A 22,381-nucleotide genomic window follows, 5' to 3' on the forward strand; every position below is an offset into this window, starting at 1 on the left:
TTGTCATAGCAAAAGCCCACCTTGCTGTGTCCACCGGTTGCGTCTGGAGCTTGCTCTTCTTCCCCCCTCTCTCCCTTCTCTGGAACGTTGGCATTCTCATCCAGAAGTTTAACTGGGACAGGCGGTGGGGTTTCCTCGTCCAGGTCACTGGAAGTTCCCAGAATGCTCTCTGCGTTCGTGCTGTAGCGGCACTTTTTGTTTCTGTCCACAGAGGCGTATTCAGCGAAGTCGGCCTTGCCTTCTGCGTGGGCCCCCTGAAGCTCCTTCAAGGCAGAAGTGGACTTGGACTTGCCACCCTGGCCTTTGTCTGCTACCTCCTTGATTTCCTTCACTGTCTCATACAAGCAGTCCTCCACCATGTTCTCCTGGGAGGAGCTATCCTTGAGCACCTCGTAGGGCCCCTCCACGCCGGGGCCGGAGTCCCCGTCCACCGCCCTGGCTGTGAGCATCGCGTCCACGGCGTTCTCAGGCGGGATCCTGGGCAGCTCCCGGCTCTGGTGGCACTTGGTCTTTCCTGTGCTGTCCTGGGAGTCCAGCAGATCTGAAGCCGAGGTCTGGACTTCCTCATAAGGCTGCATGCAGGTCAGCGTGCTGTCTTCTGAAAGAACTGAAGGGGCAGGGGTGTTAACAGCGGAGGGAGCCATCCCTAAAAACCAGTGCGTGGACCCCTGTGTCACACCTACAAACCTGGTTTTACCTGATGCTCAGTTGCAGACTTTAGTGCCAACGAACAGCCTTACTCCCATCACACGGAAAGGGAAGCTATGCCCTGTATCTTGACCAGGACATAATTTAATAAATGATGTGCGCTATACTTTGACTTTTGGTTCCTTCATTACGTATTACTCCTGCTGAAACTCACGCAGGCAGAGGTACCAGGTGAAAGTGCTAGTTGGGTTGGGGCCGCCTAAAGAGGCTGAGGCAGGAAGACTAAATTCAAGACCGGGCTGGGTAACCTGGCTCAAAATAAAAAGTAAAGGGTGGGCTGTGGCCCTAACTCGGTGGTAGAGTATTTGCCTCACTCTTGGGTCCTGGGTTTCTCCCCCAGTGTAGCAGACAAAACCAACAACACTCGGGGCGTGGGTGTTGGCTCTTCACCTTACTGTAATTAATCTCTGCCTATGTGAGGGAAGTAGTCTCTTTTCCCATCGCTACCATCTCTTTCATCTGGCAGACATAAGCTGAGACTCGATGATAGACCCTTAGCCAGCATTGAAAGAGCCGGGAAACACCGTGTTCTCTTCCCACATCGCCTTCGCCCCACATCCTTGCCTCCTGTACTGGCTGGTTTTGTGTCAACTTGACACAAGCTGGAGTTATCACAAAGGAGCCTCAATTGGGGAAATGCCTCCATGAGATCCAGCTGTAAGGCATTTTCTCAACTAGTGATCAAGGGGGGAGGGCCCAGTCCATTGTGGGTGGAGCCATCCCTGGCCCAGCCCATTGTGGGTGGAGCCATCCCTGGGCTGGTAGACCTGGGTTCTATAAGAAAGCAGGCTGAGCAAGCCAGGGGAAGCAAGTCAGTAAGTGACATCCCTCCATGGCCTCTGCATCAGCTCCTGCTTCCTGACCTGCTTGAGTTCCAGTCCTGACTTCCTCTGGTGATGAACAGCAGTGTGGAAGTGTAAGCTGAACAAACCCTTTCCTCCCCAACTTGCTTCTTGGTCATGATGTTTTGTGCAGGAATAGAAACCCTGACTGAGAGACCCCCTCATAGGAGGAGTCCAGCCAGGACATCCTGGGATTGCCTATAAAATGGTGACCATGATTCTGGTCAGTTATTATCACACGGAGTTTGACTGTTCAGTCATATGTGAGTGGAATGGAAGTTTGTTCTCAGGGTGCTTCCATCAAAACACCCAACCGAATCTCACCGTACGGGAATTAGAGGCAGTGTGTCATCTGGGACGGGCTCATGAGGCTCTTCACCAAACCCACAAAATGAAATAAAACCCTCCAATACAACAACAATCCAAGAAAGCCCAAACAGGAGGAGGGGACACCTGGGAAGAGGAAGGGGGTTAGCAGGAGTGTGTGGAGGTGTGAGGGCAGTGAGGGTGAGTGTGAGCAAAGTATATCATATACTTGTGTGGAAGTGTAAAACAGTCATCTGTTAGGGAGAAGAAAGGAAAAAGAAACATACTATCCTTAGCCTAGAGATGAGCAGCCCTAGGGTTCTAGCTTCTTCTGCAGGAGTGGCTCCTGCTGTGTGCCTTGGGTGCCATTGCTGATAACCCCCTTGGGTGAACTCATGCCACACGCTGCAAAGCAGGAAGCCGTCTTTGCAACTCCACCTGCCAGTCGGTGCACACCGAGCGAGACGGTGAGCCTGCCCTGGACTGTCTGCCCTAGTATTGGGTTCCCAGCTTCAAGTTGCAGATCCTCACAATCTGTGATAACAAGCGTCAGTCAGATCACTAATGACTGGGTGACAAGGATTTAGTTTCCCAAAGATGCCGACAGCCCAGTCTCTGAACTGCATGCTGTAGTGACACAGCAACTCTCTGTGTGTGCTTGCGTGTGCCCCCACGTGTCATCAGCTAACGGTGGGATGGGTAGAGACCTGGGTTACCTAGGTCCTGAAGCGTGAAAGAGTAAGGCCAGCAAGAGATTCGGGAGAAGCAAACATGAAGGGATGCAGGAGGGCGCAGGAGGTAAAGAAGTGACTCTCCATCAGCCTCCAGCAGGGGTGCCGGGAGGGTCGCAGCCGCTCCTGCATTAGCCTGTGGTAATTTGATCCAAAGGCCCTGTGCTAGTGCCCTCTCAGTTTTAAACTGGGGGCTTTGTGCCAACGGTGCGTGGGCACAGGGAAGGGAATGGCCCTTCACTCCAAGAGGGTTCCTGGCACCCAGCAGCCAACAAACCGATTAGGTGTCATTATGCAAATGAGACCTCTGGCTGGTTAATAATAAAGACTGGGATAGGATACGTCGCTAGTGTTCTGTCCGCATGTCTGTCTGTGCATCCCTTGCCTGCCTGGTGTGTGTGGAGTCATCACCGCAGATGTGAGCTGCCTCGTTCGAAGCCTAGTCCTTCCAGGTGCTTCCCTGCAGAACTTACTGTCGCCGGCGGTGAGCACCCCGTTCTGTTCACTGCTAGCCAGCGCGTCTGTTGTCAGGCTGGTCGCCGAGTGGCTGAACATCTCCTTGTCGGAAGGCTGAAAAATCCAAACACATCTTTTGCTGAGAATCTCCTGGGCACCAGACGACACTATGAAAACCAAAGCAGCCAAAGAAATGCCAGAGTCCATTGACTAAATCAGGGAGACGGAATCCCGTGGGTAGTCACACTCGAGCGCGGCTCCAGGCAGCGCCGTTACTGGTGGCTCAGGGACCTGGTGTTTCCCTAGCTCAAGGGACAAGGACACCACAGATCATTACGTGTGTCAGGACAGAGTTCAGCAGGGACCAATGTCATCCCTGAAACACAGGTGTTGCCAAACAAACAGCAAAATATTGCTGCTGTCCCCTGATGGGCAGAGACTCAAACATGGCCAACACAGCGGTTTGCCAGGACTCTGAGATACAGATGCTGGTATTGGGGACAAAAGTGGAGATCAAGGGAAGGCTTCCTGCATCACATGTCGCAGCCAAACTTCTGTAATGTCCTTTTGAACCCTATGTCCCACCTCAGCTCCTATGAGAAACAAGTTGGCAAACTGTGACTGGCCCGGGGAACTCGGGGGCTGGGTGGGCAGCTGTGTGCAGGCGTCCTGTCCTGGAGGAATGTGGAGGACAGCCTATGTGGGGGAGAATGGGGAGGCGGCTCTCTCCTCTGCTTTCCTGCCCTTGGGCAGAGTAACTGGGTCAGAAGATCAAGAACAATGGCATTCACTTTGGTGCCCATATCATGGTGACCAGGGAAGCGTGGTCCCAGCCCTGAACACCAGCTTCATACAGTGCACGGGTCTAGCCGTACCAGAGAACCCCTGTTCTAGGAGGAAGCGAGCTCCAAGTTCAGCCACAGCTTTCTATCTCCCTGACTGGGGAAGGTGGGAGGTGAAGAAAGACAGGGTCCACCCTTCCATCTCCCCTCCTGTCACATCAGCAATCACTGGAGAGAACGGAGACGCTGGGGACAGGGAGTGGGGACAATGTAAGAGGGTGAAAACACTGAGAATGCCAGTCAGGGCAGGAGAGATGCTGAGGGCCAGGGTGGCTGTGTTGGGTGAGGGTGGTGGTCTCAGATATAGGAAGGGAGAGCCCTGGGGTCCAGGAGGAGCTGGGAATCCTGGCAGCTTGGGCTACAGGCACATTGGAAAGTGGGGGTTCAGGAATCCTGGTGCCTCATGCACGTGCTCTGAACATGCCTGCAGGGTGCAAATAGCACAGAACCTCTCCTCAGAGTCTAATGCTTACATGCTGTGACTCTGAGCAAGAAGTACTTTCTTGCCTAGAACTGCCCTGGGGTTCGGAGGGGACGCAACACAGCCCTGGAGACAGAGCTGCTGAGCCTGTGCTGCACTTAAGGGCTCAACAAAAGACAGAGGCTGGTCCTCACCCAGGTGGATGGATCGCTCCTTGATCCTGCATCAGGATCCCATCAAATGTGGAGGATCCACCAATGCACCAAGGCCAAGCTACGCTGCGGAGCCCAGGCCCTGATAAATAAATGTCAGCAGTACCACCCAGTGTGTGCCAAAATCTCAGTCCCCAGTGCCACACACTAACCTTGTCAGAACCCAGGGCCGTTTCAGAGGGCACTAATTAAGACTTGAGTCAGAGGAGTATATTTGCTATCTTTATGAAAGCGGGGGCGTGGCCCTGAGGACATACATTCAGAGAGGGAAGGTGACATGAGGGGTAGAGGAGAAGGCTGTGTGTGGGGGGGTGACAGCAAGGACCGGGTGCGCACTAAGGAGCTGAGTGTGGGAACACATCTAGCTCTGGAAGGAGCTCAAGTAACAACATTGAATGCTGGAGAAACAAGAACTTGTATCTGAGTCATCCCGTTGCTCCTTGGGACAGCCCTACCGGACTAGGAGACATCTCTGCAGCAGGCTGGGGACACTTAGCAATTTAGGCGGTCCAGCAACTGTTCGCTTCAGAAGTTTCCCTGAACACTGGTCCAGCCGGGCTCCCAGCCGTATGTACACAATACAGAAAGCTGCGGCAAACCCCCACGTACGTCCGAGTGCCAGCTGCCTCTGGCGCACCGTTCCTGGGGAGGCGGACAGACAAGACACCCTGAGCGAGGCTTACCACATTCATCAGGTTCTCATGGTCTGCACTATGCTGCCGTGGCTTCTTCTCTCTGAAACGGAAACGAAAACGCCATTCTGATGTCAAACGTGTCCTTAAAGTGAAGCGCACACCACGTTCCCCTAGCCTAAGGTTTGTCAGCTCCTCCTCTCTGGTTTTATTAACTAGGTTTATTTTGCTAAGAGAGCAGGAAACATTGTAACCGACTGCAAAGGCTGAGCCCTCTTCCGGCACACCCCTTCCCAGAGGCTCACAACCGGAGGCCGGGAGGATGCCAGGCCGCAAGCAGGGTCTGTCTGTGCCTAGAATGCTCAGATGACAGACACTGCCTTTTTTCTTTAGCAAATCCTCAGGGTGATCTCATCTCTGGAGTCACTGTTCTGTAAGGGATGAGAGAAAATACAGGAGATACTACTTTGGCACATCAGGAAGGCGATGTGCTCTCAGGATGAGTAATATGTACTTCCAGTCTACCAAAAAGTCTGTTGAGTAAAAATAGAATGTGTTTTACACAGAACAGTCTAAAGAAAGCCATTGGTTGTAAAGATGACATTTCTATTTGTGTTGAGGAGAGGGTGACACCTAGTGGGTGAGTGAGTCATTACAGCAGCAGAATCTAAGCTCATGGGAGCTAGGACTAGTGTTTCTAGGCTTCTAGTCCTTAAAGGCCTGGGTCCATTTTGCCAGGGACTAGGAGAGGCAGCATAAGGCCAGAGAGAATGATTTTCTCTTCTTGATAGATCTTAGAGTGGGATCCATATCAGAATTTTAAATATCATCAGGTTTCTTCCCAGGCTGAGAGAGCTGAGTATCGACCTCGCTAAGCTGGTCCGCAGTGGCTCCCAGCAATAGCAGAAGGCTGCACACTTGGTACCATCTCTGAGCATCTGGGAAGTCAGTTACAAAGAACCCCACTTCTCCCTGAGCAGAGGGAGGCAAGTGTAATGTTTAAAAAAAGGGGTTTTTTCTCTCTTGTAGGCAAGACAAACCTGGCTCTCCATAAAGGGCAGTTCATGACACACAGTTTTAATAATACATGAGCTCTCCCATGCCACACAACAGTGAGATACTCAGTTAACTGCCCACCGTGGTAACAGGCTGTACACTCAGACTTCAATATGCCCCCTGCCAAAAAAGACAACACAGAGACTGTGCTTCGAGAACAGCGAGAACTCATTCCGAACATTTAAAATAGAAGGGGCCCTTTGCTTTGCTCTCTAGAAAGACAGATAAGGATTTTTAACTGACTGATGGAGAATGCCCTTTGTAACCAACCAATGAGCATGGGCCAGGGCGGCTTTGACTACCGAGGCCCCGCCGGGCACGGGGAAAACAACAGGATGCTTGTTCTAACCTGTCACAACTGGAGCACAGTAGGATGAGGAGGGTGATGAGGAAGAACATGGCCACGGCCGCCAGACTTCCCCACAGCACCATCTGCATCTGCATCTGCCCACTGCTCAGGGCGCTTCCTGCAGGCCCCATGGTGGGAGCTGGGGTGGGGTCAGTTCTTCACAGGAGATCACATGGGTCTAGAGGGCTTTGTCCCCCTGCAGAGAGAACAACACCTTAAGAATACCTTCCCTGGAGAGGCCGAGCATTCCCGGGGTCACGTTCCCAAACCAGAAAGGTCCTCAAATCTGATTTGAGTGTTGACATGATGCCACACCAGGAACTTTTGCACACAACATGGAAATGCACGTGCACTGAAACCGTGTGAAATGACCTTGCGCTTGGGTATGAAGAAACCACAAAAATACACATGGATGTCATGGTCAGACCTTTACTTCAGAATACGAAAGGTTTCAGCACCTCAAGTAAGAAACACACAGCCACGAGGAGTGAGGCTTCACAGCAGCCAGGCGGTTGTGTGCAGACGGCGGGCATGCCTGGAACCTGGCTCTCTCCAAGTCTGTGTGGCCTGATGCTTGATTTCCTCACATGGAGTTTAACTGGGCCTGTGCCAGTGTATAGCAGAGCGCCCGAAGCAATGGGTAGTTTATCACCTTGGTATGAGGATGGACTTATTTCAAAGGAGGTTCTTAAAAATCATCAATAAAGATTTCAAGCACCCCAAAGCAAGAAGACATATGCTTATTTGGATTAATATGCCCTAGACAGGGCAGTCTAAAATATTTACTATAAATGTATATGTGTGTACATCATACCTAACTTTAAATTTTAAATTAATTTTTTATTTATCAGGCATGTATATGTGCATATATACCTATGCATGTGCCCTATGGGGCAATGTGGAGGTCACTAGACAACTTGCAAGAGTCGGTTCTCTCTTCTACTGTGGGTCCCGGGGAGAGAACTCAGGTTGTCAGGTGTGGTGGTGAGTGTCTTTACATCTCAGCCCTCTCACTGGTTTCCTAGACACAGAACTGCTATTTCCTTCCCACGTTCCCGATTATCCCCCTAGCTCCTCAAGCCTGTTTCTCTCAGAGCTATGCCAGTGTTGCTGATCAAACAGAGTGCATGTCTACACTCACGTACCGCCATCTACTGAGGGTGTAGCGTTGCTTTCAAAGAGTCTCCACTGAGCTGATACTGGGTACCCAGCGAGTCATTTTCAGAGGGGAGGCATGTGCTGAGGATACCCCCTCAGCAGAAAGTGAGATCCACGTAAGAACCACAGAGGAGGTGTAAGGCCTGTACTCAGTTCTCAGGGATGCTACCAGATGCCCCCGCATGGCCACCCCAGCACTCGATGGGAAGCTCTGTTCACCTCCTCTTTAAAGGCCAGAAGTTGGACTCAAGATGGGAAAGAACTTGGTCCCGGTCTCCACGCAGAGCCATAGAGGAAGCTCAGGTCTGCTTGGACCGTCTCTCTGTCCCCACCATGATGTGTCTGACAGTGCCCAGATTAGTGCTCATCCCCTGTTATTCTGTCATTTGTAAATATTGTCAAACATTTCCATATTAGAGTCAGGCTGAGAATACCGGAGCACACCAGGCTAACATTATCTGTGGTTAAGAGAGCCCTTATTTAAACTACACCCATTTGGTTAGCTCCAGAACATTCTAATTAAGAGGAACAGTCTGAAATTCATGCTCAAGTAAGCAGAAAAGGAAAAAAAAAAAACATAACTTCTGTGTTGGGATAATGAATCATAGCTGAATTTTTCTTGCAGAAAGACCATTAATTTTTACATTTTCACTTGACTCAGGGACATTACTGTAGTTATGTGTGGCCACCCGAGGGTCTTCACATGCTGGAACCTCTGGGGTGTCAGCGACAAACCAGAGTGTAACCAAATGGGTAAGTTGAAGGCATTTCAACAAAGGCAGATTGTTCTATTGTACATTTGCCTGCAAATTCAAGGATAAGAATCGTAGGTAGCTGAGGTACAGTACAGCCAGGGAAACCCTACTTCCCAGTCTGCGAGTGCGCGTGAAAACCCCTCTAATGCTTCATGATGCATTGGGTCTCTCGAATAATGTGGGACTTTTCTTGGTTATATATTATGTCTGCAAACAGGACGGGACCAGTGGAACACACGGACAAATTGCTTCTGCATGAATAAAGTAACCACCAAATTTCAGCAGACAAAGAACAACTCACTTTAAACCATGCGTGCCTAACAAATTGCAACGGTGATCGGTTTCTAAATTACGAGAGAGAGAGAGATTTAAATCACGGTGACCTCTGAGATAACTTTTATGTGTAGCTGAAAATCATGAAAAAACTTTCAGAAGCAGACAGGACCTATCTCTTGCGCATACACACACACACACACACACACACACACACAGAGTTTTGTTTCTTCACTCACACACCTGCTTAATCAATGCTACTTATAAGGGGCAAGCTTCCTAGACAGCTGGCTGTGGAACTGCTGAAAGGCAGAGCGGAGTACGAGCAGCCCGCACGCAGGGGCCACCCAGTGCCCCCACCATTTCTGAACATGCCTCATCTCTCCTCTTTCTTGTTCCCTTAGCAGGAGGGGGCTGACAGAATACAGTGAAGTGTGTGAGGTACCAGCCTAACAGGACAGCCCAGGGAGGGAGGACGAAAGGGACCTTTACAAGCTACAGAGTAAAAGATGGAGCTTACTGAACAAGTGTCAAAATTCCTGGCTTACCCCCTTCAATTAGAACTTCATGAGAAGCCACAGAGAGAAATCCTCCCCGGTTCCTGCCCTGTACAAAAACCTCACAATGAGAAGAGTGGTTGTCTGGTACCACTTCTGGGGAGTCACAGGGAGCTTTCACCCAGGGGCCCCTACTGCTACTTTATTGGAGGACTGAGCTTACAGCAGGGGTCTGGCAGAGGCATGAGACAAAACGGTAGCAGCAGTGGCCCTCTACTAGGTCCCTGGAGGAGCGTGGCATCAAGGGTGTGCATGGGTGCACGTGGTGCCAGGGTACGTGGGATCATCACAATTCTGACTGCTGGAGTGGATTTTTCCTGTTCTAGAGATCTTATACTCATTTCCTCCCCCATCTCTTTCTGGATCTGCCCCCATAATTCTGCCCCCAGCCTCTCCCCTGGATATCGCCTTAAATTTTCCCGGGCTCCTTTACAACTGAACCATGCTTCCTGCTGCTCCCTTGTCCATGTGTGCAGATGCACTGTCATCCCATAGGTGGAGATGCCATGTACCTTCCGTGTGTGAACACACTCCCTTCATGTGTACGGTGTGACTTTTGTGCTCTTTGCCTTCTTGGCAGGGATGGGGCTGGGGGGGGTCCTTGTGTGAAGTGTATGTTACATTTCTGGAAAAAGACTCATGGTGAATAACTGATTTTGGAGGTTAGGCATGGTGGTGCATGCTTTTAATCTCAGCAACCTGGGAGGCATAGGCAAGTGGACCTCTGCAACCTGGCCAGCCTGGTCTACAGAGTCAGCTGCATGTCAGCCAAGGCCATGAAGATAGATCCTGTCACAAACAAACAAGCAAACAACCTTAGCAAAAACAAGGAATATTTGGCTTTGGACTGCACATATAAATATTTAATTAAAAATTAAAAAAATTTATTCTCTCCTTCATCCTGACCTCCTCCTCTCAGTCCCTTCCCCTTCCCTCCCCCCTCTCCCCATCCACCCCCCCCCTTTCTCTTTAGACAAGAGCAGGCCTCCTGTCTGATATCAACTGAACATTCAACAATACATAGACCCCCACGTCAAGGCTGGGTAAGCTGACCCAGTAGGAGGAAAGGGGTCCCATAAGCAGGCAGAAGAGTCAGAGACAATCCCTGCCCGTGGCGGGTGACCCACAAGAAGACCAAGCTACACAATTGTAACATCTATGCAGAAGGTCTGTTCTGTGCAAGCTCCCTGGTTGTCAGTTCACGCCCACGTTAGTCAGTTCTGTGGGTTTCCTTATGGTGTCCTTGACCCCTCTGGCTCCTACCATCCTTCCTCCCCCTCTTCCACAGGGTCTCTAGAGCCACACCTACTGTTCGGCTGTGGGGCTCCGCGGCTGTTTTCATCTGCTGCTGCTGAAGTCTCTCCGATGGTGATTATGTGAGGCCTGTCTCTGAGTCTCTGATGGTGATTATGTGAGACCTGTCTCTGAGTCTCTGATGGTGATTATGTGAGGCCTGTCTCTGAGTCTCTGATGGTGATTATGTGAGGCCTGTCTCTGAGTATGGCAGAATATTGTCAGGAGTCATTCCACTGGCTTTATTTATTTATTTATTTATTTATTATTTATTTATTGGGACCTGTGATGGTTGGTTCTATCCTAAGTCTCTGGGCTATGTAGCTCTGGTGCCTGCACCTCTGGGCGGTGTTGGGGACGGATTCCGTCATGGCGTGGATCTAAGGCTGGACACTGGTTGGTCACTCCTACAATTTCTCTGTGCCAACTTTACTCCAGAGCATCGCGTAGGCGGGACAAATGGTGAGCCAAAGGTTTTATGGCTGGGTTGCTGTTCCAATCTCTCCACTGGAAGGAAGTCATCTGCTTACAGGAGATGGCTATGAGAGTCTTTGCTGGGGTTACTCGTGTAGGTTCCTGGAAGCTTCCACTGTCCCGGGTTTCTAGCTCATCCCTGAGATTATCTGACACAGGACAAAGGAGTCCTGCTGGCCTTTACTTACCCCAAGTGACACTTCCTATGACACCCTTGCCCCCACCAAGCTGAGCAGCAGAAGGTGGTAGTGCTAGCAAAGCTAGAGGAGCAGTGCCCAGCTGTGCACAGCATCTTTTTGCTTATGTTGCACTTCGTTATTGCATACGCTGGCTGGGGACAACCAAGTTGCAGACAGCCACGTGATAAGAGCACATTGCACTCCCGACAAAGGGCAGTGGTGCTTCCTGCATCCCTCAAGCATGCCAATTCAATTCTGCTGACTGCAGGCTCACAGCTCCATGACTTAAGAAAGGTGGGCACTTCAGGTTGTGAACTTCTGCTGGAAATTCATTCAGAATGTGGTCTACTTACTTTATATACTGTGTGTGCTGGTCTTGAACAGGCTAAGTAGCCAAGATAGTGTATTATATGCTGAAACGTCACAGCCTATTGTCGTCCTGTCAAACGCACAGATTCTATGATTCATTCCACTGACTAGTCAGCAATTTCCGTCATTAGTACTATTGGCCTCTTATCGATAAAGCAGGTGCTGTTTTCAGCCACAAGGTGGCAGCAGAACTTTACGTTCAGCCCCAGTTTGGAGGCCCTGACTAATTGTGGTTGGTCACGTTTGCTGTTTGCCTTCATCAGTAACACAGAGCATGCTCGGTGTTACTTCTCTAGCAACACTCGAAGCAGGAAGGTGCTCAGATCACAGCCAGCCAGATTAGATTATCTAAGGAGGCCAGTGCTTGTTGCCCCTTTGAAGCAGGTTCAGGTCAGTAATGATAGTTATTACGGTTTCTCAGCTGTCCCGTGGACCTGCAATTAAGAGTGACAGAAACCATCTTGGTTTATGACCCTTCTCCTAGGGACTAGGGAGGGCAGGGTTGCCAGCCCCGTGGGAATGGCTCCTGCTGGTCAGTACCAGGTGTGTGAACTGTGTGGTGAAAGGATACACTGTGGGTTACAAATGAACCAGACAAGTTAACAGTCACGAGGAGCCACATTCTCACAGAATCCCTGTTCTGCATAAAATGATGAATGTGTAGGCCAGGGGAGGAACCTCAAGGGCAGAACTCTCATGTCCTCTATCCTGACTTCACTTCTGTCACTGTGGTGAGATACCAGGATGATGATGATGATGATGATGATGATGATGGTGATGGTGATGATGTTGATGATGGTGATGGTGATGATGATGGTGATGGTGATGGTGATGGTGATGATGATGATGGTGATGGTGATGATGATGATGGTGATGGTGATGGTGATGATGATGGTGATGATGGTGATGATGATGGTGGTGATGAGCACTGGGCAGGGGTTAGATTGGAAGGGGAGTAACTTTTTAACTGCTTTTCCTCATTTTGGTTTCGTGTAGACTTGCAGGGGGGAGGGAAGGAGAAGAGAGCAAGAGGAGAGAGGTTTGTTATTTCTAGAAGCCTGTGTGGCACATACTCCACACAGAGCTCTGAGATTCACTGAGCATCTGGGTCAAGGTGACACATGACCACAGGGTGGCAGGGAAAGAGGCTTTGCTTGCCTCTGGCCGTGTGGGACATCTCAGCAAGCGTGCGGCTGGGCTTGGGAATCTTTCTTGGGAAGCTGCATGTTTGCTTTCTTGACCTAGATGAAAAGGTCTCTGAGGCAGGGGGATGCATTCATGCCCTTTCCCCTTAAAACCTTAGCATCTTCATAATCTGAAAGATAGGTTCTGCTCAGAGGTTTGCCTGCTGGCTGCTCTGTGTGAGGACTAGAACGGAGCCTCTCCAATGCAGGTGTGTCCTACATGGCAAGGGAGAGAAGCTGAAGGAGGGCTGAGCACTCGCAGTTTAAGACACCCAGGGTGTCCTGGGGCCAGACCCTCACTCTGGGACCAGCAAAGCGGATCATTCTGGGGACAGCCATATTCCAACCACCCGAGCATGACTCTCAGAGCCAGCAGTCCCCACCGTCACCACACTTACTGGCTTACTGTCTTTTCACCCCCTCTCACAGATGGCCGATTCCTGTCCCCCTCCTTTGAGGAGGCTGGACATTACTCCTTTCAAAGGAAAGAGGGTTCTGCAGATTCACAGCCTCATCTACAGCCTCATCTGACACCGTCCTGTCCTTTAGTTTTAAGGCCAGTCTTTGGGACAGGTCCCCTCTTCTTACAGCCCTCTCCCCCTCCAAATTTAGTTAAGGCCCCTGTCTTAGAAGGGATTTTCCTGTCTACCATTATTCAAAATTGGAATGACAAAGCACTTCAGCATCTCTTCCATGGGCCTCTCTGTGTGTCCCAGTGGGCATTCAGAACGCATCTTCGCAAGGAGTTCCAAGGTGGCAGAGCCGCGGGGTTCCTGAGAAGCCCTGGGTACGAAGCTGCTTTTCTCAGCTTTCAGGCTGACTTTCTGTGGGGAGCAGAGCGATGGAGGTTTGCTCGCCAGGCCACTGGGGCACAGCAAGCTGATTCTCCATGTGTTCTGTATACTGCAACGGTTATATTCCTTTACTGAGGCTCCTCTAGAACCCGAGGAGGAAGCTATACCCCAACCAGCTGTGACTCCAGGCTTCAAATCGAACCCATCAGAACCCGAGATGAGTCTACACTGCATCTTACCCTGTGATTAAGAACAGATTTATACTAATAATGTGTGTAAGTGTGGTTTGTGTCATGGAGACCGGGGGTGTCAGACGCCCTAGAATGGAGTTCCAGGAAGCTGCGGGACGTCTGACGTGGGTGCTAGGCCAAACTCTGTGACGCACTGTGCACTCGTAGTCATTGAGCCATCTTTCCAGCCCATCCATAGTACGTTGTATTTAATCCCGTGGCCGTCACCTTAATGCCCTTGTCGGAGTAGGGCTCCCCACTCCACCAGCACTCCGCCACTCTCAGGCCATCCAGAGCTGTGTACCCCAGCGAGGATGAGGTAGCTGTAGCCATCATCTGTCCCCTGGAGCCTCCATTTGCCACGACGACTAGTTTGTCCACTGCTCATTGTCATGGTGCATTAATCACGGGCTGTCATCCGTGTTAGCCAGAGTGCTTTGCGGGCCTCGTGAGCAGCTAGGCTGTGATGGATGTGCTGTTCGCATGCACACGGCTTCCTAAGCCCGGCACTATTTCCTGTCAGCCGAGCACGGCTTCACGCCCCCTTTATTTGGCTTCTGAGGCTCACTGACTCAGCCTTTGTTTTCAGAGTAATACAAGACAACAAAAATAAACTTCTGCTCCTTTGTTTTGAAAAATGAACTCTTGCACATAAATGTCTCCCAGCCACATCCCCCTCTTATAGCTGCTCACAGAATTTAAAAGCTCAGATTTGTGGCTACGGGGATGGCTCAGTCAAGTAAAGTGCTTGACGCACAAGTATGAGGACCTGGGTGTGGATCCCTGTCATCGATGTAAAATTCTGTCCTTGGAGTCTGTAATCTCAGAGCTAGTCTAGCACAAATGGTAAGCTCCGACTTCAGCGAGAGCTCCTGCCTCAAAAAGTAAGATGGAGAGTAAGAAAACGCCTGCCATTGACCTGGGGCCTCTGCAGCTACAAGTGCATGGAACATGTGTTTACGCATGCGCCACGTACGCACGTACCACGTACGCACGTACCACGTACGCACGTACCACGTACGCACGTACCACGTACGCACGTACCACGTACGCACGCACGCACCCACGCTGCCATGCACGCACAAAGACAGTGCTCACTCTGTTGCATTCCTGATTGCACTGTACTTCCAAAAATGCTCAACCCTCATGACTGGAAAAGCAAAACTTAAGAACAAAGAATGATTTAAGCCACAGAACAGAGGACAGCAGATACCCTCTCACCGGGCCACAGCAATTCATGGCCACAGTGCAGACAGACGTGGACAGTGCAGGCACAGGGCACAGGAGACCATCTCCCCAGCTGCTGCCTGGAGCGTGGTTTGTGTAGCAGTGTCTGGAACTGTGGTCCCGCACGTTACCTCCTGGGAGTGGGTTGAAAACGTACCCTTCTGGTCTGGCTTGCTTGCACAGGCTTGTAATCTTAGCTACTCACTGATGAATTAGGGTCTAGTTCAGCTAAACAAAGGCTCTCCATCTCTAGGTACTGCCTAGAGGGTAACGCACGACCTTCACCTCAACTCATGCCAGTGCCATTCTTGAGTCTTGTCAGTAGAACCTGACATCTGTAGAAGTTGGGTCTGAATCTTCCTCCCGTTCCTGTGCTTCCAGAAATAAGGCTCATTCTCAAAACATATTTACAGTATCTTGGCCATATAGCTAGAATAGTTTCTGATTAGAGAGAACTTAAAATATCTACATCCTGCCAACTGGCTGGTTACCTGTGCTCAGGTACCATGTGTTCATCTTGTCAAACCTTGAAATCTCCCACGCCTGGCTCTATCCCAGAATTCTTCCTACCTCCCAGATATCCCACCTTCTACCCTTTCCTATAGGCCATAGGTTTGTAAATTAACAGGTGCTACATCCATATAATACACAAGATACAGAGCTGGAGGCTACGTGGTCAGCTGACATTTGGCCATCACCTTCCTTGAAGAGCATGGGACCATGAGTGTGAGAGCCTTCATTCTCACCACAGCGCTAACCACAAGGCAGTCCTGTCCATCCAATGACCGGGAAAAGTGCAGATTGTACAAACACTGTGCCTTGTGCAGCCTCTGCTCCATGCATGTCCGCTAAGCTGCTGTACGGCCTGAATCTAAACCTCCCCGGCCTCCCTCAGTTTCCCCCGTTGAGAAATGTGGTTATTTTAGAGTCCTTCCCAGCTTCTAGCTTCTTCTGTTTTATGAGTATGGCTGTGGTTAGGACTGACAACCTGGAACTGTGTCTGTAGGCACAAATGCTGCGCTGCTGGTTGGTTTGTAAGGAGTGTTTGAGAGTCCCAGAAAGCGTGGCCTAAGATTCATGAGAAGTATTAGCGAGCCCAAATAGTTGAGCAGAGGCCACGAGGAAAAAAAACAAACCACAGGAAGTCTTTGTAGCCAGCGTGTCGTACCAGGACTCCCCCACACTCCTTCCAGAACTTCAGCCATGGCCTATGGTGACTTCAAGTCCTCATTAACCCATGAGCGTCACATTCCATGACTCATTACAGGCACAGGCTTGTAATTCCAGCCTAGTAGGTCAAGGCAGGAAAGTTGACAAGTAAGGTCCAGCTTGAGCTCTGTAGTGAAAAGGTGTCCCCTCGAGACAGAAAGCATGTCCTGAGCATGTGCACGCATTTCTGAGATACCCGACAGCCTTTAACAAAAATGTCAGATCAGGGCAAAGACCGGGAATTCGATATTCCTGCATAACTAATGCAGAGGCCCTGCTGGATAGGGGTTGAAGCTCTCAAAAGGCAAATGCTTGTTGCTTGCAGCGCCCTACAGAAGGCAGGTCTGAGAGGCATCCCTCTCGTGTGTGCTAAGCCTGTGGTGTCCTGAAGTTATTACATCCCAGAGACCGCCCCTGTTGGCCAAGAAGTAGCTTCTTGGCTTGGTCCCACTGGCTTCTGGACTCACACCTCTCTTTCATACTCTCATTCCCTAACTACCAACTGGAAGCAGGACACATCCAATCTTGAGCTGAGAAATAGGTCAACTTTGTAAGAGGAAACTTTCTCAATCAAAGATATATTTTTGGCCACAAGTTAAGAATAAGAATAATAATAAAAAAACAACTTAGCATTATATTTCAAGCATGCAAAACGAGAGCAGAAGGCTGTGAGGTCCTCCCCTTCACTGTGTTACATCTGAGACAGCAGCTTGGCTCTGTGCAGCCTCTGCAGAGGCCCCACAGGATTCACGCAGCTGCCTTGGACTGCTGTGGTCTCAAGCTGAGAACTGTCCTCAATGTGTCGAGTGAATTCCAAAGGCATCCTTTGCATGTTCGCAGGGTGGAAAGGCCCACCGCCCACATGTGTGCCACCTCCCAGCAGGGTCAGCTGCCCTCTGAGAATGGGCCAGCTTCCAAGGACAGGAGGTGCCAACATAGACGGGAAGAAAAGTGCTTCTGTTTTATATTTAAGACCAGAGATTAAAAGTGTAATAATGGCTTACGTGGGGGTGGCATGAGTTCTGAAAATCTCAGGGAAGCATGTGTGACTGGTGGCCAACCACGGTCACCTGGGGAAGAAACTGGAGGGGGAGAGGATAGGAGGGCTGTCTCTAAGGCTGCAGCACAGGGACATCCTGGGACTGAGAAAGCTAAAGGATTTGGCTGGCCGGGAGTTCCAGGGAGAGCTGTGGGATTGCAGACACACTCTGTCACACCTGGCTGTTTGTGTTGGGTACTGCACATCCAAACTCAGCACTTCACTGAACTAGGGACTTCTTAGGGCAGTTTTTCCTGCTCAAGCACCCTGCCCATGGCCAGTGAAGAATGGCGCATATATGCACACAGTTATGTGTCTACATACTTTAGTATTTTGATTTTCCTCTCTTTTTTTGCTAGATGTAGAATACAGGAATAGAGCAAGAATAATGGCACCTGAAGGTACCCTCCAGAATCTCTTCCCTTTCCCCTTTCCAATCCACACCTGGGGCATTTGTGACACCTGATGCCCAGACCCAACCCAACCCAACCCTCAGGTCTTCTGCTGAGGGCCTGTGGTACTAGGTCCAATCTGACTGAATATGGAAGTCAGCAATAAAGCCTAGAGCACCCGAGTTTTACAGTGTCCCCACTGTCTCCGCTTCCTCACACCTCACGGCTTCCTGACAGCCTTGCTGTGCGGTGCACACCCTCTTGTGAAGCTGACATGGTCACTTCCATTCCAGGTATTTAGGTTGTGGGGGAAGGACAGGAATACGATGTCACATACATACACCCTCAGATTCTGAACCAATGCCACTGGATGTTTATCTCCCCAGTGGGGACCCTGGGAGATGGCAGTCACTCTTCGAACTTTTACAAGTTCACAATTACTTCATGTCGACACAGCATTAGGCAGGGAGCTCACTACACAGCACTGGTTCTTAGCCTTGGGCTAAAGAACCCTTTCACAGGGGCTGCTACTGGAAATCAGATATTTACATTAGGATTTGTAACAGTAGAAAATTAGTCATGAAGTAGCAATGAAAATAATGTCACGGCTGGGGTCACCGCAACGTAAGGAACTGTGTTAAAGGGTTGTGACATTAGGAAGGTTGAGAACCACTGTCATCAGGGTGGGAGAGGGTTTATGGGAGCAGGGTTTCTAGATATAGCATTCTCCTTCTTGGTTTATCTTGACAGAGGAAGAGTGTAATTCCACTGCGTGTCCCCTGGGCAGAGAGCAGGAAGCTCCTAGGGACTGCACAGGGAGATTCTGAAGGCCAACTGTGCCCCTCATAAAAGCCACATAACTAATGTGATTATGATACCTAATGAGCGGAAGCAAATCCAATTGTGAGTATCTTCCTAGCTAATGAAAATCATATCTTTCCTCCCAAGATGTTCCATTGTCTCTGTCAATGAAGAGGAAAATGGAGGTGATGAGTTAAGGCTGCGCTTATGAACTCTTAGGACTGTTATACGGACATTCTTTCTGGCTGGATGTCCCAGTCACTCCCAAATGCAGGGACTGAGTTTGAAATGTCTGCGTCACTGTTAGTGCTGGTTTGCAAAGGAAAGCACCACTGACCTGAAAAGCTAAGGAGAGCTCTTTCCCTTCACTGAATTTAAAGCACTTTGTACCCAGATAGTCAACATGGCCACTACCCACAACGCTCAGTGTCTTTCGGAAGGAAGAACAGAAGCATCCTCTAGTCTCCTACACTGAGAGCTAATATGAAGAACAGTCCTGACATCCCTGGCCCTCGTTGCTCTTTTTTTTTTTTTTTCCTGGAAGGAGAATATTATTGTATCACACGGAGAAACTGGGGGTGGCAGACAGTAAAGAGGAGAACTCAGACTGGGAAAGGCAAGTCCTAAGATGCCCTAAGTAGGCTGAGAAGAACGGAGACGGCCATATCTTCCCAGTGTCCAAGGTAGTTCTATTAATTTCACAATAAAGAAGTGGATATTATTGGAACGTAAATTATTATTGAGACCTCTAAGTCAGAGGCCCACAGAGTGGCTCAGGGGTTACGAGAACTTGTTGATCTTTGTAGATTTGGTTTCCAGCACCCACACGTGGTAGCTCATACCCACCCGTGTCTCCAGCTCCAGGGCATCAGAACTTTTGAGAGAACCTAGACTCTCACCCGTGCACCCGTGTACATGCACATAATAGCAAATAAAAGAAGAACTTAAGTCAGCTGTGGTGGTGTGTGCCTTTAATTCCAGCACCAATGGAGCCCAGGCTGGCAGACTTATGTGAGTTTGAGGATACGTTATTCTTGATATCAAATTCCAAACAGCTTGACTCTAAGATTTTACAACCAGTTTGAACAACACAGTGAGACTCTTCTCAAAAACAAACCTCACTCAAAAAACAAGACTCACCTGTGAAAGCAAGGTATTATTGACACTTAGTGAGTCCTGCTGGGAAAGGAGGCTATTGATCAGCTTGACCTGATGGGTTAAATAGGTTAACCCTAAGACACTGTATCCTGCTGGTTTGTAAAGTCTCTTTACAGAATATTTTATGATTATTGTACGGCAAGCACATTATTATTCCACAACCAAGACCGATTCAGTCTTTTCCACATTTCCAAGGCTTTGCTCCAAATGCTCTAAATTCTCATTTTGCTTCCTGGTGAGTTGGCGGACTGGACTCTACCAGGAGCAAGCCGACTCGAGAGATACTCCATCACCCTGGGGGCGTCCTGCTTCCTCTTGCTGAGAGAGAGCACGGGTAAAAATAATGCAAGACGTGCTACTGTTCTGAGCCTCTGATTTTGTAGCTGGGATTCACCCGGGATGCCAAGGCACCTGATCTCAGCATGGGTCCCTCAAAGACCATGCCAGGGTGCTATGGCTGTCAGAACAAAAAAGGTTAGGGGTAGGGTGAATAATCAGACTTTTCTTAACAGAATGTTCACCTTAACAGTGCACGTCACCTGACACCTGGCTTCCCACCACTTGGGGTGGCTTTTAGAGGAGCTGGGGGCACCATCCTGCCTCTGCTAAGCAGGACACTAGCAATCCTTCAGTACTGTGTCGAGGACATTTCTATTGCCATGAGCCACAGACCCTATGGGGTAGCAGCTGAATCTATGAACTTATGACATGAGTATTTCATGCCACAAAAGGTGGCTTTGTGTAGCATATTTAAAGAGGGAGCTGACACGGTTTGTTTATCTGCATTTTGGTAAAACTATTCATGAGTGGCATTGTGCTATTTGTGGGTCCGGAAAGCTTTTTTGCCCCAGTGTAATAAATGTTTAGTGATCTCACTGGAAGAAGGTTTTATATCGCGTGAATTGCTTGCTTCTCTTTATAAAAACTGAACACTACATATGAAGCCATATTGCCTTTATTTCCTTTTTTCCCTTTCCCTCACATGGCTGGCTGTAAGCTCAAACTGTATAATTATCTTCAATTATGGCAATTATCGTAGTCTGGCTCTTTCTCCCCTCTCTCTGCAGCAACTCCAATGACGAGTTTTTCTATTTCACGCTGCTGAGGAAAACTTTTACGTGTCTTCAGTATGGCTGCACTCTTCTGAGTCAAACTGCTAACTCCACGCATTGTGTGTGGTACCAAGGACTGAGCTTGTGGGCTCCACAAGCCCTGAGCTATGATCCTCCTGCCTCAACCTCCCATGTAGCTAGAATCGCAGTCTGGCTCACCAGATCCAGTGGCAGCTTTTCAAAAACACTCCCTTCAGCACTGGTGTTTGAGCGCAGGGCCACAGGCAGGGGGAGTGCTCTGTCACCGAGCTGCGCCCCTAGCCTTCCTTATAGACTTGAGACAAGATCTCACTAGACTGTTATTGTGCCCACTGGCTTGAATTCATTCTAGCTTTGAACTCTTGATACACCTTCTGGAGTAGGTGGAATTACAAGGCCCACGCCACTAGGTTTGGCCAAAAACAAAATTTGCAGTGTGTGTGTGTACACACACACACACACACACACACACAAACTAATGAATGGCATTGTGCTATTCCGGCCAGTGTAAATGCTTAGTGACCTATTGCTTTGTATATTTAACATTTTTTTCAATGTATAGGTTAAGTCTTAGATGAACATATGATTTGAAAACAGCAAAGAACAAAAGGAAGAAGGGGAAGAAAGGAGGGAGTGAGAAAGTTCTACCAAATTAACACTTGGGAACATGATCTGGGGAAGTAATGAAGTGTACGTCTGACATGCAGGTGCTAAGGTGACTAGGAACTAATAGTTTCACCCAGGTATGGTGGTACACACCTGTAGTCCCACACTCTGGAGGCAGAGGCCAGACAATCTCTGCAGGTTTGTATCCTGAACTACACAGGGAGCTTAAATGTCAGCCTGAAGCCAAGATTCCCAATGGGCGTTACTCAGTAAAACCCATGAAATTACGTATCTTAAGCAGAGAGAACACCCGACACTTCTGATCTGTTACACACTGCTCCACACAGTGGTGGTTGGTTCCCACGTCATCGAGTGCCTGACTGGTTGCCTAGGCTCAGTGATGCTGCCCACCATTGAGAGAGGGTTGCACTGCATAGCGCTAGCCTGGGAAAGAATCCAAATTCAGGATCTGAAGCACTGGTTCCGCTGCATGCATATGGCTTTCACGGCAGCATCGTGTGGAACGGTCCTTAGCTACGCCGTGGTAAGCAAAGCACATTCATATGCTTAATGTCTAGTGCCAACTACTCTGCATCAAGCCTGGCCCAGAAAGTGTGTCTAAGCTCATGGCCCAAGACTCAGAATCGTGACATAGGGGTTTTGAGCCATTTCCCTCCACATTTATTTTAATTTTATATGTATGAGTGTTTTTTGCCTGCATGTATATATACACATATATGTGTGTGCCTGGTGCTGGCTGGGACCAGAATCGGGTGACAGATCCCTTGGAACTGGAGTTAACTGATGTGAGCCCACATGTAGGTGCCGGGAATCAAACCTGCAGCCTCTGGCGGACGAACCAGTGCTCTTAACCCTGACCCAGCTCCGTAGTCCTCCTGAGCCTAGATTTATTGCTGCCCTTCCTACGTATTGTTTCCACATGTTTGTGCATCTTCTGAAATTGAATCTCAAAGCTACTCATAATGTGCTAGATAAACTACAAAGTATTTTGGAAGATAAAAATTTTCACTGAGGAA

At 49.4% G+C, this 22,381-nt stretch overlaps 1 protein-coding gene across 1 annotated transcript in view; it reads right to left on the bottom strand.

Annotated features, from left to right (window-relative positions):
* PAG1 (phosphoprotein membrane anchor with glycosphingolipid microdomains 1) overlaps positions 1–22,381 on the bottom strand; it is a gene marked incomplete at its 3' end in the record, with an annotated part of 39,919 nt that overhangs the window by 4,230 nt on the left and 13,308 nt on the right. The window contains exons 2-5 of the mRNA XM_080929258.1: positions 6,556–6,751; positions 5,202–5,253; positions 3,061–3,157; positions 21–607 (exon numbers count right to left, since the gene is read on the bottom strand). Of these exons, the coding sequence (XP_080785384.1) occupies positions 21–607; positions 3,061–3,157; positions 5,202–5,253; positions 6,556–6,686 (867 nt within the window). The 5' untranslated portion in view covers positions 6,687–6,751. The remainder of the gene's footprint in view (positions 1–20; positions 608–3,060; positions 3,158–5,201; positions 5,254–6,555; positions 6,752–22,381) is intronic.

Source organism: Micromys minutus (assembly GCF_963924665.1).
Source record: "Micromys minutus genome assembly, chromosome: 15".
NCBI classification, from domain to species: domain Eukaryota; kingdom Metazoa; phylum Chordata; class Mammalia; order Rodentia; family Muridae; genus Micromys; species Micromys minutus.